The sequence below is a fragment of the Dermochelys coriacea genome, chromosome 7 (assembly GCF_009764565.3).
Source record: "Dermochelys coriacea isolate rDerCor1 chromosome 7, rDerCor1.pri.v4, whole genome shotgun sequence".
Classification (NCBI taxonomy): domain Eukaryota; kingdom Metazoa; phylum Chordata; order Testudines; family Dermochelyidae; genus Dermochelys; species Dermochelys coriacea.
Genome location: NC_050074.1, coordinates 96,094,538 through 96,113,967, shown reverse-complemented (window position 1 = coordinate 96,113,967; position 19,430 = coordinate 96,094,538). Strand labels below are relative to the sequence as shown.

Here is a 19,430-nt window from a genome sequence, read left to right as displayed (position 1 = left end):
ATGTCATTACCTCCTATTTTTTGCCAGGACAAATACTGAAATACCTGATTACATGGCATTTGCAAAGTAGGTAGAACCAAGAAATACCAGAAATCTAACAAAAAAGACAGCTCATTAAATATCCCCAGCCTTAGGTCAGTCAGATGCTTATATCCCCCCATTGAACCTCCAAACAATGTAATCTCCTCTCCATGTTTACCTGTGATGAACAGGGCTTGCCATTTCATAGACCCTTGGCCTCTACACTGTGATAAAACACTTGCAACACAGAATCTCAGAGCCCACATGAGCTGACTCCAGCAGATGGGTTAGGCTTCAGGGTTAAAAATAGCAGTATAGATGTTCCAACTAGGGCTGGAGCCCAGTTTCAGAGACCCTGTGGAGGGGAAGGGTCTCAGAGTCCAGGCTCCAGCCTGAGCCTGATCATCTACACTTCTAATTTTAGCCCCACAGCTCCAACCCATGTCAGCTGCCCTGAGTCAGCCACAGTTGTCTCTCAGGTCTTTCACTGCAATGTAGACATACCCTAATTCCCCCACCCCCGCAACTGCACACCACACATACACCTGGAGCAAGATACTTATCTGCTTCTTATCTTCAACACTATATATCTAAGATACATAGCTACATAATAAGAGGAATCAGTGCATTATGGGGTGAATATGTTGTTCAGAACTTTCAGACCTCACGCAATCATGTGTTTGTGATATGTTTGTAATATACTGGATGTATTTTGGGAGAATCCCAGGCACAAAGCCAGATGACTAATAAAGCCTGTCTACCTTTTTAAAATATGCTAAATCTATACATACAGAACAAAGAAACCCAAACAAATAAGGAGTCACAAATTGAAATTGTCCTGTAAGAGGTCTTGAGCTAATGGTTCTTATTTCTTACTACAACCCAGTGCAATACGTTTGACCACTACCATCTCATACAGATAAAAGAGTAAAACTCACTGTTTTATAGCTATCATGGTATCTCAATTACCAAAATATATATGTGCTAAATACATTTATGTCAACCCAATTTAAAAATGAACAGTGTTCAAAGATCCGACAATCTATCATTTATTCCCTGTAGTTTGGTAGGCTGGGGAGGGGGAATTTTGTGCTCCTGAGTCCTTTAGGCATTGTTGATACATAGGATCACTCTCAAGACTTCACCACATACTTTTCTGTATAATTCACCTGTACATCTTTATATAACCATTTAAAGATATAAAGTCTAATGACAATTACAAAAGCACAAAGGAGCCTCGTAAAGAATGAACAGCGCAACAGGCCTACATCTGAATCTGTGAGACTCACAGATTGCAAACTTCTGTTACCAACAAGCCCCAAGCATACCTCACATCAGAAGAAACCGTGATTGTTACAACTGTGATGACCGTTTTATATCCATAATTCTGCCCTAGCAAGGTGCGTGTGTTAATCAGTTTATATCTAAGATAACAAAGCTTACCAGGAACACAAGGTACATGACTAATTTGCATCAAACTGAGCAGGTTGCAGTCACAATCATCTTAAACATGGAAGTGCAGCATGCAGGTACTAGAGATCGCAGAATGTAATACTCCATCTTATTGCAGCATCTCTAATCATGGTTCGCATATGGACAACAAGTCACACATTGGCCATCTCTCCATTATATACAACATATCCACATACTGTGTAGAGTATATTTTTACTATTAGCATCATAGATGTAGGGCATAATTATAAAAGGGATCAGGAGACAGCACAAGGGTGATGGCACCAGTAACTTGTAAGCTATTTTAGGCCCTAATCCTGTAACTGATAACACACAGGTGGATGTGTGGAGTCCTACGAGGACTCCCAAGGTGCCTTGTATGAGTGCAACAGACCATCTACATGCTCAGAGTTTCCTGATTCTGGCTCCTATGACTAACAAAATTTAATTTCTCTCCTTCTCCTCTCCTCTCATGATAGCTTTACCTGTAGTTGTAAAGAAAAGCGATTTGAGAGAAGTGCAGAGTATGTTTTAAGTCCAAGAAGAGCATTTTAATTACCATTTTTCTGGAAGGAACTCTTATACTGCTAGACAGTCAGAAAGAAAGATTTGAAAAAAAGACAAACAACACAGTAGATTTAAATTTCTGGTGCTAGTGAATATTCACTTGTATAATTAAACTTTAGTTTTAAAACAATGCTGTAAGGAACAGCATCTATTCGTGGACTGAGCATGGGGCTAGAAGCCAGGAACTTCTGCATTATAGTCCTAATACTGCCACTAATTTGCTGTGTGGCTTTAGGAAAGTCACTTAACTAACTTGTACTTCCATCTGCCAGAATTTCAAATTGAGAATAAACCTATTTTAAAGGATTAATTATATAAGCCTAGGATATTATTTTTGGGATTTGGATTTTTGTTTTTTCTAGAATTGTTTGGTATAGCAGTTTGTAGCTCTAAGTACATTAAGTACTAAGTATTAGAGCTTGGGAAGAGATCTGGGTGAAGTACTGGCTTCCCTGAAGCCAATGGGACTTTGACTTCAGTAGGGCCAGGATTTCACCCAAGTTTGTGATGTTAGAGAGAATATTTAGGTACTAATTTTGATTTACTGGGGTGGTGAGATATTTTTTTTTCCATTGACTTCACATATGTTCTCCCTACATTCAAAAGCTTAAAGGAAAATAACCAGACAGGTAGGAAATTCCAAGATCACCTAGCTACGCAAAAATTACTGTTCTCTCAGGTCAACAAGCACACCATGTCTACCTCTGCAGTTACAGGGCTCTTTCTTGCCACCTTTTCTTCTCCCCAACCACGTTTATAAGAATGAGTATCAACAAGGAAAACTCATTGCCTTCAGCCGTACATTAAAGGCTTTTTTAAAACGTAAAACTTCTATTGTATTGTACCATTTTTAGATATGGGGATTTAGTTTCAACAATAAAAAGCATGGAAAATCCTATGTGATACCATAATGTACAATACAAACATATCACTTCATCTTTTTTGTATGTGGTTTGTTTGTAAGCTAATAGATTTTTATAATGATAGCATTTTGTGTATGTATGGGGATACGGGGGGGGAGGAAGGGAAGTCCCACATTATTTATTCTATTTACCTTCTGAAACCACCAGTTACGGTCACTAAAGCATCTGGTAAAAATGTCCGTACAGCATCTTTAACGATCAAGCTTACTGCATCTGCTTCTGCCTTAAATACATGGCTAACGAGGTCTTCATGGTAGAGAAACCCTAAAAGTAATTTTACATGAGTTAAAAAAAGTATTGATCTGAATGAAATATATATATATATATATATATATATATATATATATATATATATATATATATATATATATATATATCATTAAGCAAGCTAAAGATAAGGCAGATAATAACCTGTTCAGGAGCGAGTCAAAAACACTCAAGTTGCATGAAAGGCATGGGATTCCTAAACTGACCCCAATTAAGACTGGATGTCTTTCTAAAAGATATGTTTTACTTCAACCAGAAGTTATGAGCCTGATGTAGGGAGTACTGGGTAAAATGTCATGGTCTGTATTATACAAGGAATTCAGACTAATCATAATGGTGCCTTCTGGCCTTATAATGTATGAGCTGCATGTTTTAGTTCAACATTGCTTCCAAATATGACTCTACCTCTTCAGAGTCAGCTCAAGAAATTTCTACTTTTTACAAGAACAAACCAGGGAGAACTTACTGATAGATTTATTGAGTCTATTAACTTTCCCCAAAGGAAAAACATCACTAGCAGATTTCTTTAGAAGCTCCAGGTTCGTGATGGGGAATGACTCTCTGGCTTCACCAAAGAAGTTCCATTGCTGAGCACCGGGCAGGTGGATGGAGACTAGCAAGGATGGTTAGGAGATAAGCACCAGCAAGAACAGAAAAGGTTCTGGCTGGTCTTGGGGCAGCTAGGAGAAAAGTGTCATTGGGACATGAGGAGAGGCTGAATTGTTTTTTTAGGTCACAAAAGAAGTGGTAGTTAGGAATGGTTGATATTAGAGATCAGGTGCCTTCAAGGGTTCCGTAAGTTGGGCTGATCTAAGGCTTTCAGCATTATAAGGGGTTGAGAGTTGATCAACTTCTACAAAGCCTACAGCAGCCTCTGGTGTTAGTGAAAGTTAAGATTTGCTACTTGTGAAATCCTGGCCCCAGTGAAAGAAAATGGGAGAACTCCCATTGATTGACTTCACCCTTAGTGTTTTAGAGGCTTGGGAAAGGAGAGGACTGGACTGGAGCCCTGGTGGTGGGGGCCACTCATGTCTGGACATAATTTGCACAGGGATAAGACCTTTTGATCCATGCATACTTTATTGTAATAATGACTATATTAACAATGACATTTAAATCACATTAAAATAATCAATAGCATTAGTGTGTCTGAAAATAGGTGAGCTTTAAAGAATGATAGAAAAAGTGCACCCAGCACAGGGCACATGCATGTGAGGGTCACCATATTGTGCATGTTGGGGTTTGTCTAAATAGTACATTAGTGAGCACCAGCTGGGGTATAACTTCTAGCACACAATACCATGTTGTGCACTAACAGTCTGTGTGGATCTCCCTACCCCCAGCACAAACTGAAAGTTCCCTAATGCACAAATCCAGTAGGTGGCCAAACCTGGGACCTTTGGAATTGAAAGCAGAGGCTTTTACCACTTGAGATAAAAGGGTATGTGGGGGGGGGGGAGGAAAGCTCCTCACTTCACTTGGAATTGAAGAAGAGTATATCCAGATAAATAATAAATGTATGCCAGTTCAGAAAAAAAAGTTTTGGTTGTGTTTATAAGAAGAATTTTAAAGCATCCTGCATTCCCCAGTCAGAGCATTTCAACAACCAGTTTTAAAGGACAATATAGTTTGGCTTTCTCAAAAATTGCTACCATGTATCACGAACTGGGGCCAATATCACAATCAGTGAGGAGGAGTCAAACCCAGGACCTAAAGCAACCAAAGCTCAGGTCTCTGCCATTCAAGCTAAAGGAGAGGTTTCAGAGGTATTGATGACCGGAATATACAGTGTATTTTAAAACCAAACCAAAATGTATTTTAAAATCCCAGAGGCTACACCTCTGGCATAAATACAGCTGGGTCTAAATTTTTCCATTTCAAGGGGAATTGAGGAGCTTTTCTGCAGAAACAAACAAACAATGTTAAAATTGGCTTGACTGAGTTTGCAACAACCTTCCGATGAGGAAGTTCCCTTAAAGTTACTTAGCAAATTTACAAATAAAGTTTAGTTGCAGTCTATAAGGAACAGACATACTAAAAACATTTTCTATTTTAGTTAGAAAACTTAAATAACTCAAAGTCAGAGGTATTGAAATTGCCACTGAATCCACGAACACAGATCCACAAACAGAATGAGAATGGGAGGCAGATTAATATAGCCTGGGGGAAAAATGACACACCTGTGTGCATTAAGAAAAGGGGTATTGGTGTATAGATCAAGTAGCAGTCCCAGAGCATGCCCCCTTGTGGTGCACCAGGAAGCTGCAGTCACCCTGCCTCAGTTTCCCCTCATCCATGATGGTTCTCTCAGCCTTCAGCACAGATTGGTTTCTGAAAAGATTCAGCACTCTGCCCCAGGTATAAAAAATGATGCACAGCCCTTCCTATGAGCATTTGTCCTGTTGCGCAAAGTCTTGACCCTTCTTTTCCTGGTCTCAGTTTCCAACCATCCCTTGGCTCCAGTCAGTCTTTTCTTCCTCCCCATTAACAGCAGAGGTTGCTGCACACTTTACTAAGTTAGTTACATGGGTGGGGGAAACCCACATGCAACTTCAATTAAGGGTTCCCACCCCTGGGAACCCTGAACAACTGGGCTATGTGTACCATAACTCAGACTCGCTCTTTTCCTTCCCGGTGCCTCTTCCTATGTATCAGCCTGGCCTGATCTAGAAAGTCCTTTCTACCATATTTTCCCAAATGCCAATCCTGGGCTCAAACTTCTTTTCCTGTGGGGCAGGGTTCCACAGCCCTCCTTTTCTGGAGCTGTGTTTTGATTCTAGCAGGCTTCCTTCAGCCCTTCACTTCTTCCCACTGTAGATCCTGGACCTCTCAGAGTCTTTTTCTCTCAGGACTCTTCCTTGCCCTCAGTCCTGGACTCAAGCTCCTGGACTGAGACAGGGTGATCACAGCCATCCTTCCTAAGGCTGTGCTTCGCTTCTGGCAGACTTTTATAGAGCACCAACAACTTGGGTTACACAAGACAAATCATACTCCTGTAGTCTTGAAGGTTAAGAACCACTGCTGTAGCCTACTCTAATTAATTAATGTTGTTTTAAAGGCATTAAAGTATTTAAACACCAATCTTTTAGTGGGGGTTTTACCTGCTTTCTGCATCCTTGATAGCTTCAGGGTCTTGTCAGCTTTTACTTCTTCCAGCGTCCGAAAACCCATTCTGTACCATTTTTCTGATGTCTTCAATCCCACTCCAAAGACAGAAGTAAACAGCTAAAGTAAACAGAACAATATACATTTTAGTGTAACTGCAGACATCTGCTGAGACAACACAGTGCTGCTTTCAAAAGAAACAACGGATTAACAAAGTAAAAAACAAACAGATTTGTACAACTAAAACATAGGGCAATATTAATCCTTGCTGGATTTGTTGTATGGGTGTAGCTTCCTCTATTTTTCTTTCCTCACAATTACCCTATGCAGCCAAATAGTTATGATGCCTGAACAGTTTTCATTAACATGAAATCTAAAAACAATACAGCAGCATCTCAGCATGTTGTCATGATTTAGCTAAATATGTAGGATTTTCAGTAGTACTAAGCAACTATACTTACTCTTTTTCACCATTCAAAGTGATACATTAAGTAATAAACAGTAACCTTATATATCAATTTAAAAAAAAAACCCTCTTCCAAGCCAGCACTCCATTGACTTCCTTGCATAAAGGAGAAGAACTGCCTCAACATTATCTGTTTAGCCTCAGTGACATCCTGATTTTACTGTTTCTGAACTACAAGCTGCTGCTTGTACATCTCCTGATTTTGGTTCCACTGCACTCCCAGGAGATGAGGTCAGTGAGAATATTTTGGCTCTGTAAGGACTAAGTTGATGGAAATGGATCTCAATGTCCACAAGACAGAACTGTGGATACAGATGGTAAGTACATAGAGCAGTTATCTATATCTGAAAAGGTGTCTTACAGAAACATAAGAATTTGCACTGGATGCTGAACACTGTCTAAGAAGGGTCTCAAACACAAATGAAGAGGCAAATTTATTTTTGCTTTGCCCATTGTAAATACAGTGCCAGTCCTGCAGCCCTCACATGAGTCATCCCAGCACTGACAAATATTTCTTCTACTAAAAATGCCAGAATGTGCTATCTACCAAGTCAAGCTGCATCTCATATTGTATCTAACTCAGCTGAACTGTCCCCTTAGCCCTTCATCCCTTTACCCTTCATGCAGACAAAGGACAGTGATCATCTGGAAAAGGCTTGATGGGTTGGTCCCTTGGATTGGTGCCAGGTGTTTCTTACCCCTCCTGAACAATCTTAGCCCAGCTTTGATTCAGCATCTGCCATTGGTTGCTCCTCCAGCTCTAAGCAGCTTTTTCTTTTTGGCCAGGAAGGAGGAGACTGACTCTCCACCCCTTTAGGCTGAACTGACGGAGAAGCAAAGGGTCATTGAGGTTCTCCGGCTGCTACAGAAAGACCTTTCATCCCATTCACTCTCATGTAGCGGGAGTGGGAGGTGCGGGCAAGTGGATGATCTTTAACCCTTGTATACTGTAATTGATAAGCACATAATGTTCTTACATTGTTTAACCATTGTATTATTTTTTCCATTCACATCCATGTACCCCCACATTTCACTACGTCATGTCACACCTTTGGGAGCAGACAAAATCTTTGCAGGAAAAGAGATATTTGGTGGTTTGGGCTGAGACAGTAGATGGGGCGGGGTTTTATGTATCTCCCAGAATGGTGGTATTCAGTATGTAGCTAGGACCATAAGATTAACCAGCAATGATGGACTGGAGTCTGTTTCAGTGGTGGCTCTATCCTTCTCTACAAGGGTGAAGTATAGTTTAGTGCAAGCTATTTGTCCAGACCGCGATTCTTTCTCTGACAGTTTTGACATTGGGATCGACCAGTCAGGACAAAGGGTTGCTCAAGGTCAGGTTGAGTGCTATAGCAGCCTTTGCACCAAAGTGTGATGTTCATTCCCCTCCTCCATTTGCTTATATTCTTGTTGGTTGGTTATTAAATAAAGTTGCTGCCATTATGCCAGAAATTATTCACTTTTGGGAAGCACATTTTGGGGAATCCTCTGGGCCATGCTATTACAGGAATATTAAATCCATATGATTAAAAACACAATATGAATGTAAACAAAAACAAGAGAAATGTATGTAATATGTTAAATGTATTATGAAATACAAACACACATATTATGGCTACTTCAAATATTACTCAGCGTGGTCAATGTCAATTGAGATCATCGAGGCAGAACTACAAGAGCTTGCAGGTCCAACTAGAGTATCTGATTTTTCAAGATACATGCTGAACAATTTCCATTCATAAATCAGTTCTCTGTTTGTCTATTTATGCTAATTCTGCCATTTAACCCTTTGTTTTCTGCTCCCAGTTTAAGCCAATATACTCTTTTACTACAAACCAGACAGTTATATCAAGATGCTCAAAGAAACCTACATTTATACATAACAGTAAGATGCACAAGAGAAACACGTCTTATGACTTTGTTGTGCCACTTACAACATCAAGATTTGTATCAGTCATTCCTGAGTAAGGCCTGTAAATCTATAAATAAGGCAAGTAAATGGAATTTTAGTATGTTTCACTTCCATCCATTGCTAAGTAATTTTGTACATCAATTTTGTTTCAAGAAAAGAATGTAGAGCAAAATGTCTAAAATATAAGCAATATTCAGTCGGTCAATCTCTCAGATGGATTGTGATATGAAAATGGAAAGAAAACCTCCATGTTTTTCCCAAAGAATATGTTCTTTATACTCACTTTGTCAATATTGTATCTCTGAGCGATTTCATTGCACATCCATAGATTTGATGAATGACTGCACAATTGTCTCTTTCCATTGAACCTTTGAATTCAGGCCATGCTAATTTTATCTGGTGTTTTTTTCTAATGAGATTAATTCTTTGGAAGTAATTAAGATAAAGAAAAGGGAAGGATGGAAATCTAGATAATTTTAAATAGGAATTACCCTACATGTTGTATATAATGGATAAGATTACCTATTCTTGGTTTGGAATATGGGTGTTTGTAAGGGAATATGATTACATTTTCAATCTCATTTTAAAAAATCATTTAGATTCTTATCTTAACATTTTTGCTAGTGCTGCATTTTCAAAAGAGTCTGTTACTGATTGTAGAATGATTCAAAGAAACTTTATTAATGCTTAGCAATGGTTAGAGATCAATAGTAAATGGACTCTATTCTCAGTGAAGGAAAACAAAACTAACTTTTATTCTCTACGAACTGCAGTTCTTTAGCATTCACTGAAATTAGATCCATGAAGTTCACTGCCTAAGGGTCTCTTGGGTTAAAAATATTGCATTTGCGCTATTGTATATGTGGTCAGTACTGAGCTTCTGTTGGTAAAAGTCATTGTACATTTACTCCCACTGTACCACAGTTTATTTCATTATTGACAAGAATTAATGTAAATAAAACGCATTGTCGTTCATATTGTGTACAGCTAAACACATGCTGTATAGTCTGAGTTGCTCAAAGAATAACCATATAACGTTGTTGCAATTTGGTAACTAAAAAAAATCATATTTATATTTTGCTTGGTTTGTTAGTAATTAAAAACCCATAGCATGACAGGTAGCCTGTTGGCTTAGTGTGCACCAGTTTTCACCTCTGCAGACCTTACTTAAAATACAGGCTTCAGTCACACAAATTTTGGCCAGGAGTTTTGTAGTCTCATCCTACTTCTCAGTGGACATTTGCATGCATCACAAAACTACCACACAGCTTGGAATCATTCAGAATGATAGTCTGTGTGCGAGAGGGCCAGCATTACAGTTATAGTGGGGTTGCAAGGCAGGATTGAGGTACATTGGCAGAGCAGTGCAGGCTGGGAAGCTTGCACAGCAGCTCACTCTCCCACTGGCCACAGTCCTTCAGACAGGACTACATTAACACAAACTGGGAACTTTTTAGTTCGCACCCTCAGCACTCACACTGGCAAGTCACAGTGCAGCAATTTAGTGTACACTGCTGTAGTTCAAACTATAGTGGGATAGTGCAGACATAGCCAAGTTAAAGAATCACTCTTTTCAATCTCTCCCCAAATGAGATTTTAATCATTCTCTCCACCCTTTTCTGGAAAATGCAATAAGACCTTTATTCAGTATATTAAGGGTATGTCTACACTGCAGCTGGCCCGGGCCATCTGACTCTGGCTCAGGGAACTCAGGCTATGGGACTGTTTAATTGTGGTGTAGACATTTGGGCTTGGGCTGGAGCCCAAACTCTAGGACCCTGTGAGATGGGAGGTTCCCATGGCTCGAGTTGCAGCCCAATCCAAACATTTAAACCACAATTAAACAGACCCGCAACCTGAGCCTTGCAAGCCTGAGTCAGCTGGATGGGCCAGCCGTGGGTGTCTAATTGCAGTGTAGACATAACCTATGTGACCAGTATTGGCCCCAGACAGCTTATCTTCTTCACCTGTGTCCTTATATCATCACCTTAACTAAAACAAAATTTTTAGCAACAAGCTAAGGTGGGTGTTAGCAAAAAAAAACACTCTACCCCTTGTTTATAGTATACGATACCAAAGGATGCTATGCGTGGTAAGACACACCCATCAAATTAAAATTTTCTCAGAGATAAAATACGAAATAGAGAGCCTCTCTGCTGGAGAATGTACTGAAAGTTCACTAAATGGGAACTGTTCTACTACCTCATCTGATTCTGAACTACTTTTTATTCAAGCTGAATTGTCATGTACTTCTGAATCTAGAAGTAGCCTGCTAACAAAGCCTTCCCTCCATCCGTGCCTCCTCTCCCTGTGAGGCATGTTTCAGCAGAATGAAAGATAGATCTTAATCATCACCCTCAATTTGACATTTTTATAAGATCAGAATAAGGCTGTGCTGTGCCATAATCATGACTAATGAACCAAAAATACATTGGGTTAAGCCTAAGGCAAAAAAGGGGGTATGTTACATCAATTTTGGGGAGAAAATTACCCTTTAATTGAAGTTCAACAGTAAATTACATTGTATCACATTAATTAGAAGATGAAGGGTAACTGATTTCAAAATTATTCTCTTACTCTATCAGTCTCTATTTTTAAGTGCTGCTCTTTCGCAGAATTAAACAAAATTCAGTACTTCTAGTGCTCCTTTGTTATAAAGTCTAACTAAATACTTAGACATAGTAAGTAAGAACCTAAGACCTCATGAAAAAAGCGATCACACACTTTTAAGCAACTACAACAAAACTAAGACTAAAATATACTTACTTTAAATGATTGGTATCGTTCATCAGTTAACATGTCTTTAGCTCTAGAACTCTCTCCTTCTTCAATAATCTCCTGTACATACAGTAATAGGTTACTTTTTACTTCTGAAATTATTCAACTTTAATATAATAGTCCAGTGGAAACTCTTATCAGCAGAGAGAGTGAGCATGAGAGAGAGAGAGCACCCTTATTTTATTCCTAAAGGACCAAATCCTGCAATCCTTACTTAAGCAAAACTTCCATTAACTCAAAAATGGAGTAAAGATTTGGTCCACAAAAAATACTCCGCATTATCAGCAATTGGGTGTCAAGTTATTCCCCAATTGTCTATCAGATTGCAATTATTTCATATGCTTTACTGAGCTGTTCTGAAAATCATATTTTCAATATTTGATAGATTTTATTACAAACAAACCCAGAAGCATTGTGGCAATAGATTTTTTTTTCTCAGTGTATTAAAAAAAATTCATTCCATTGTGCAGAAGATCTGAATTGAATTCCCAGTCCCCAGGCCAGCAGAGGCTAAGAGCATTGTAGAGGCAATATTCTCACCCCATGAAGGAAAGGGAAAAAGGAAAACAGAGTGAATCACAACGTTCAGCAGTGACCTCTCCGGATAACTACGGCATTCTGCTCTATTGTCTCCTGAAATAATAGTGGTTGAGACATGGGGTCTTGAAAGGGCCAAAAACTAAAGCAATGAAAAATGTAGGAGATTCACAAGGCTCCAACAAGAATGTGGAGTTTACCCCTCACCTGGATGAAAGGCTTTTCTGTAAGTAGGAGAGAGGGAGAAATTAACACTAAGGCCCAGATTCAAAAAAGTATTTAGATATCAGTGGGATTTAGGCACCAAAGTACTTCTGTGAATCTGTGCCTAAATTGCTAAAATATGTATGGGTTTTGCCAAAACAATATTTTCAATAAAGCATTAAACTAACAAAATGATGTTGCCAAGTACTGTGCAGAACAAGTCATATATGAAGAGGTATTAAGTCATCTAAATGAGAGAATGTATTTTAAAGCAACACACTATACATGGTATCTCATTATTTATTCTTGAATTGCCTTAATTCATTAGGAATGGTTCTGTGACAGGTAATGTTCATTGTAAATTTAAGAAATACACAAAAAGTTAGATCATTATAAAAGATACACAGAAGTCACTGAAAGAAAAGGAGTATTTGTGGCACTTTAGTGACTAACAAATTTATTTGAGCATAAGCTCATAAACTCGTGAGCTACAGCTCACTTCATTGGATGCATGCAGTAGAAAATACAGTGGGGAGATTTTATATACACAGAGAACGTGAAACAATGGGTATTACCACACACACTGTAACAAGAGGTTAACATAACTTTGTTTCTCCTGTATTAGAGTTATCCCCACTGACAAACATCTTGACCCCCTTTGGCACCTAAAAAAAATTAGAGCTGTAAAAGAAACATCTAGCAGGGAATTCGCTGCATCATTACCTCAATGACATTTCTGATTTCACCTCCCATGCAGGGCAGTCCTTTTAGATTTTCCATTCTGACTATAGTAAATGGAAGGAATTTCAGCACAGAGGCTGCTCTCATAAATGCAAGGCGAGGTACTTCATTTTCTCTGAACTCGTAATTTTCAGCCAGTATTTCAAAAGCATCCTGGGGTAAACAAAAAACAACCAAATTAATAAAAGCTGAAATATTCTATATGCCCCTTAGAAAGCTTAGAGTTTTGCAAACTGATTCACAGATTATTTCTTTCTACTTTGGAACAGAAACAGTAAAGCTGGTTGGAAACATTTTGACAGAACCATTTTCTGTTGGAATGTGCAGTTCTGCCAAAATCAAAAACATTTCATGAAAATGTCAATTTTGTAAAAATTCATTGAGGAGAATAAAAGAAAGGTCTGACAATGACAAAAATGTCCTATTTTGACATTTTTAAAACCAAACAGTTTGACATTTTGTATAAATTTTTATTTTGCATATTATATTATATAATATAAAATAAAATAAAAGTTAAAACAAAGTGTTTTGATTGATCCAAGACTAATTTTTTTTTAACATTTTCCTTCACAGAATTTTGAAATGTTTGGGTTTCATTCCAATTCTGAGCGAAGCCAAATTTCAAAATCCTTGACTAAATGGAATTTCTGTCCTCCACACAGCTCTAACCCACAGGGAATGGCCTACAGGCACATATTTTCATATGTGTGCTTTAAAAGCAACCTGACAGTGAACTGCCATCTGGTACTTGAGCACCAGAGATGATTTAACCACCTCCATGTATTTAAGAAAACGCTCCAGAGCCTGACAAGGTGAAATAGCTTCTGCAAGTTTTCAAAATTTGCCCAAATGTACTTTATTCAGCATGTCACGCCATGACATATGTTTCTCAGATACAATCAAAGAAAAGTATGTGTCAGGCAGTCCCAAGAGTTTGTTCTCTTCTTTCAACTTGCAGCCATGTTTCTAGTCAGCAAGCTCAAGAAACAGCACTTGCCTGTCCCCTCAACTTTTCAACTTGTGCAGAGCTTTGAAAAAAAAAAACCAAATATCTTTACTTCTTTAAAAATAGCAAAATTCTTTGAAAAATGAAATGCAAGGACCAGATCCCAAGATGGTTCAGAAGGCATTTGTTTGTAATCTTTTCTAATGTAGCACTTCTAAGTTTCAGAGGAAAACAAGCAGTGTAATAGTATCTGAAGTCAAACAACCTTAAAAATAGTGACCGTATGAACTTCTGAAGAGTTGGTGCAGATTAGCAGCCACAAACATGAGTGCTTATTGAGACCCTATGCAAAATCACAGAACCTCCCACATCTACAAAACCAACTGGGTTTTTGTGAGATTTCACATACTTAATCAGAGCTGTGCAAAATATTTGAAGAGAATATACCACAAAGCAGGGTGTTTGGGGAGATCTAGTGTGAGGAGGAAGAATTTGGATACTTTGTGTTAATGCTAATTGAACAACCCATAATCCCTCAACTGTCAGAAAATTATGTTTCTTGTCTTCGTGTAGCAGTAACCTAACTCCTTCCCTTCTGCTCCCTTCTTTAATCCATGACCCACCAAGTTCTTCAGGGAACAATGAAGGGGTGGCTGTCACCATCTAGGTTCAGGGGCTGCCAATTAAACCCCACTGTTCTCCAATCCAAAGGGTCTTCAGAGGGCAGGAAGCACGTTGGGAATAAGGAAGAGTAAGACTTTTTCTCCATCTGCATATTAGTGCATCTCTCATGATGCCTAGTACTACTTATCCCACTGAGTAGATGGACAGCGAGTTATCTTAAGTGCCTATACACAAATGCAAGAAGCCTGAGAAACAAGCAGGGAGAACTGGAAGTCCTGGCACAGTCAAGGAATTATGATGTGATTGGAATAACAGATTTTGTGGGATAATTCCCATGACTGGAGTATTGTCATGGATGAATATAAACTATTCAGGAAGGACAGGCAGGGCAGAAAAGGGGGAGTTGCATTGTATGTAAGAGAGCTGTATGATTGCTCCGAGCTCCGATATGAAACTGCAGAAAAACCTGAGTGTCTCTTGATTAAGTTTAGAAGTGTGAGCAACAAGGGGGGTGTTGTGGTGGGAGTCTGCTATAGACCACCAGACTAGGGGGATGAGGTGGATGAGGCTTTCTTCCGGCAACTAACGGAAGTTACTAGATCACAGGCTCTGGTCCTCATGGGAGACTTCAATCACCTTGATATCTGCTGGGAGAGAATACAGCGGTGCACAGACAATTTCCTGGTGCAAGCACTGGAGGAACCAACTAGGGGCAGAGCTCTTCTTGACCTGCTGCTCACAAACTGGGAAGAATTAGTAGGGGAAGCAAAAATGGATGGGAACCTGGGAGGCAGTGAGCAGAATATGGACCTTGGACTTCAGAAAAGCAGACTTTGACTCCCTCAGGGAACTGATGGGCAGGATCTCCTGGGAGAACAACATGAGGGGGAAAGGAGACCAGGAGAGCTGGCTGTCTTTTAAAGAATCCTTATTGAAGTTACAGGAACAAACCATCCCAACGTGTAGAAAGAATAGTAAATACGGCAGGTGACCAGCTTGGCTTAACAGTGAAATCCCTGCCGATCTTAAACACAAAAAAGAAGCTTACAAGAAGTGGAAGATTGGACAAATGACCAGGGAGGAGTATAAAAATATTGCTCAGGCATGCAGGAGTGAAATGAGGAAGGCCAAATCATACTTGGAGTTGCAGCTAGCAAGAGATGTTAAAAGTAGCAAGAAGGGTTTCTCAGGTATGTTAGCAACAAGAAGAAAGTCAAGGAAAGTGTGGGCCCCTTACTGAATGAGGGAGGCAACCTAGTGACAGAGGATGTGAAAAAAGCGAATGTACTGAATGCTTTTTTTTTTTTTTGCCTCTGTCTTCACGAACAAGGTCAGCTCCCAGACTACTGCACTGGGCAGCACAGCATAGGGAGGACGTGACCAGCCCTTTGTGAAGAAAAGTGGTTCGGGACTATTTAGAAAAGCTGGACAAGCATAAGTCCATGGGGCCAGATGAGCTGCATCCAAGAATGCTAAAGGAGTTGGCAGATGTGATTGCAGAGCCATTATCTTTGAAAACTCATGGCAATCTGGGAAGGTCCCGGACCACTGGAAAAAGGCTAATGTAGTGCCCATCTTTAAAAAAGGGAAGGAGGAGGATCCAGGGAACTACAGGCCAATCAGCCTCACCTCAGTCCCTGGAAAAATCATGGAGCAGGTCCTCAAGGAATCAATTCTGAAGCACTTAGAGGAGAGAAAAGTGATCAGGAACAGTCAGCATGGATTCACCAAGGGCAAGCCATGCCTGACTAACCTAATTGCCTTCTATGACGAGATAACTGGCTCTGTGGATAAGGGGAAAGCAGTGGATGTGTTATTCCTTGACTCCCACAGTATTCTTGCCAGCAAGTTAAAGTAGTATGGGCTGGATGAATGGACTATAAGGTGGATAGAAAGCTGGCTAGATTGTCAGGCTCAACAGTTAGTGATCAATGGCTCCATGTCTAGCTGGCAGCTGCTATCAAGCGGAGTGCCCCAAGGATCGGTCCTGGGGCCGGTTTTGTTCAATATCTTCATTAATGATCTGGAGGATGGCATGGACTGCACCTCAGCAAGTTTGCGGATGACACTAAACTGGGAGGAGAGGTAGCTATGCTGGAAGGTAGGGATAGGATACAGAGGGACCCAGACAAAGTAGAGGATTGGGCCAAAAAGAAATCTGATGAGGTTCAGCAAGGACAAGTGCAGAGTCCTGCACTTAGGATGGAAGAATCCCATGCACCGCTACAGACTAGGGACTGAATCGCTAAGCAGCAGGTCTGCAGAAAAGGATCTAGGGGTTACAGTGGACTAGAAGCTGGATATGAGTCAACAGTGTGCCCTTGTTGCCAAGAAGACTAACGGCATTTTGGGCTGTATAAGTAGGGGCATTGCCAGCAGATCGAGGGACATGATCATTCCCCTCTATTCGACATTAGTGAGGCTTCATCTGGAGTACTGTCCAGTTTTGGGCCCCACACTACAAGAATGTGAAAAAATTGGAAAGCGTCCAGCGGAGGGCAACAAAAATGATTAGGGGACTGGAACACATAACTTGTGAGGAGAGGCTGAGGGAACTGAGATTGTTTAGTCTGCGGAAGAGAAGAATGAGGGGGGATTTGATAACTGCTTTCAACTACCTAAAAAGGAGTTCCAAAGAGACGGATCTAGACTGTTCTCAGTGGTAGCAGATGACAGAACAAGGAGTAATGGTCTCAAATTAAGTTCAAGCATAATGACTTGTAAATCTTAAATTCTACCTGCTTAATATTCCCAGACATACTGTGCCTGGTCCCAACCCCACTGATTTACATCATGCTAAATCCTGTAGAGTTAATCTTAATTTACAACAGTGTAAAGAAACAGAATTTGGCCCAGTATATTGAAAGGGCACAGTTCAATTTAAAAAAAATTAAAACATTTTTTAAAATGTCCTTAGCTGGGTTCTAATCATCTAGTTTATTAAAACTGAAACATTTTCAAAATTAATTTAATTTTTGCAATGAATATTGATTACATTTCACATTTCATTCAGCTTGGACAATGAAAATAGGCCAGTTAGAATAACCGTAGTGTTAGGGTTGTAAACAATGCAGGGATATGTTTAAAGTGAAAGAAAACAACTGTTTTCATTAAAATCTTTTTTAAAAGGTGTGAAATATTTCTATTGACATCAGAATTTGTGAAACATAATTTTTAACAAAACGTAAATGTTAAAAGAGGCACCTTTTATTGAATAAAAGCTTTTTTTCTTTTGCCTTGCTGTTTCTACATCATCATCCTGAAGTGCTCTGTTCCTCTCTGTTCATTGAACACCTGTTCACCTTTTCTGACTCGGAAACTATTATGGCAGATGTTTTGCTAGTGGTGGGTACATTCTGATTTAGGAACATTTGTTTTACTATCTCTAGGTTTTTTTCTGTCCTTTCATTTAATCAGGAATTGGTTTCACTCCAGTTAGACCTAGTCACGGATTCATAGATAATAAGCCATAAGAGGCCATACTGATCATCTTGTCTGAACTCCTGTATAATAAAGGACTTCACTGAAATAGTCTCCATGTTCAAGCCATAAATGGTTTTGTGTAGTGTCCAGCCTCCACCACTTGCATTAAATGAAATGATGATCTAATTCAGGAGAGGACCACTTGGAACTGTTCTGCCTTCTTTTCCTTCTCTGGTCTCAAGAGGATCCCAACCACATTGATTTACTTTCCAAGGCTCCAATCATGCATTCAGTTGTCTGATTGGACCTATGTGCTCATACATAGTCTGTGGAAGTCAATGGGATTCTGCATGGGCATAAAGGTTCCATCTGTATGCAAGATCAGGACCCAAGACCTTTTGTTCCATCCGTAGATCATGTTTAACATTACAGATACATATCACTGATTCTATCACTAAGCAAAACTATATGAAGCGTATCGTAGCCTTTGTATGGGTTTTATATGCTGAATTGAATGTTAACGTTCTGCCTCCTTTCCTGCAGTCTTCTTTACATAGCTAATAGCATTCTCACACAATAGGTCCAGAACCAGTTCCCTCTTGAGTCTCTCATGGTTTCCTCTATGGTTTTCAAGCACAAGCTTCTTATAACACAAACTCATCAAGGTATCATCTTGTTACAAAGAATTGTTTGCTATATATCTTTTCTGCAGGCTAACTTAATTCCTTGCTCTCCCCAACGCTTAGTCACCTTTAATCCATCTCAATAGAGGAATCCTATTTCTAGCTATATATTTATTTACCAGCTCCTGCTACCAGACTAATAAGTGTTGCACTCTTCTGTTTTCAGAGCATCTCATGAAAGACCTCTTGAGATAGGGAGCTGTTTAGGAAGATGTTTGATTTGGTAGCCTTTCGAGCTATTTATACTCAGTTAACCCTTGGGTATAAAAATTCACCAGGCGGGAAGATGATTTTTTTTCTGAGAGAAGACTGTCTATTAAAGCAATCCACAAAATCATAGGTTCTCATTAGCCTTCTCTAAAGCTGTAAAGCTAATTTCTAATTATAGAAATGGATTCATTCATTACACTTTCATTCATTTGCCTCATTTTTTAAAATATTCAATTTCTTAACTTAGTCATTTCTTTATGTTTTTAACAAGTGTGTGCAAATTATACATGATTTTTAAAGGAAACTATAGACTGCAACAGAAAACTAACTTAGAAAAGGGGACACATCCCATTTGTGCACACCAAAGGATGGGAGGTCACACTCCACAGAGATTCACCCAGTTATTGTAGAGGAAGGCATATATAGCACTTTCACACACCAGTGCAGTATGGCAGCCAGAGGGAGATTTATCCCAAATTGGGGTGAGGTGGCCAGGATGTGTGTTCATTATACTGGCTGGAAAACAAGAATTCTGTTTCATGAAAAATGTTGCTTTGGGATGAGAGAGG

At 39.4% G+C, this 19,430-nt stretch overlaps 1 protein-coding gene across 1 annotated transcript in view; it reads right to left on the bottom strand.

Annotated features, from left to right (window-relative positions):
- DNTT (DNA nucleotidylexotransferase) overlaps positions 1-19,430 on the bottom strand; it is a 149,733-nt gene that overhangs the window by 85,451 nt on the left and 44,852 nt on the right. The window contains exons 4-7 of the mRNA XM_043518301.1: positions 12,958-13,128; positions 11,482-11,553; positions 6,331-6,454; positions 3,094-3,226 (exon numbers count right to left, since the gene is read on the bottom strand). Coding sequence (XP_043374236.1) covers positions 3,094-3,226; positions 6,331-6,454; positions 11,482-11,553; positions 12,958-13,128 — 500 coding nt within the window. The remainder of the gene's footprint in view (positions 1-3,093; positions 3,227-6,330; positions 6,455-11,481; positions 11,554-12,957; positions 13,129-19,430) is intronic.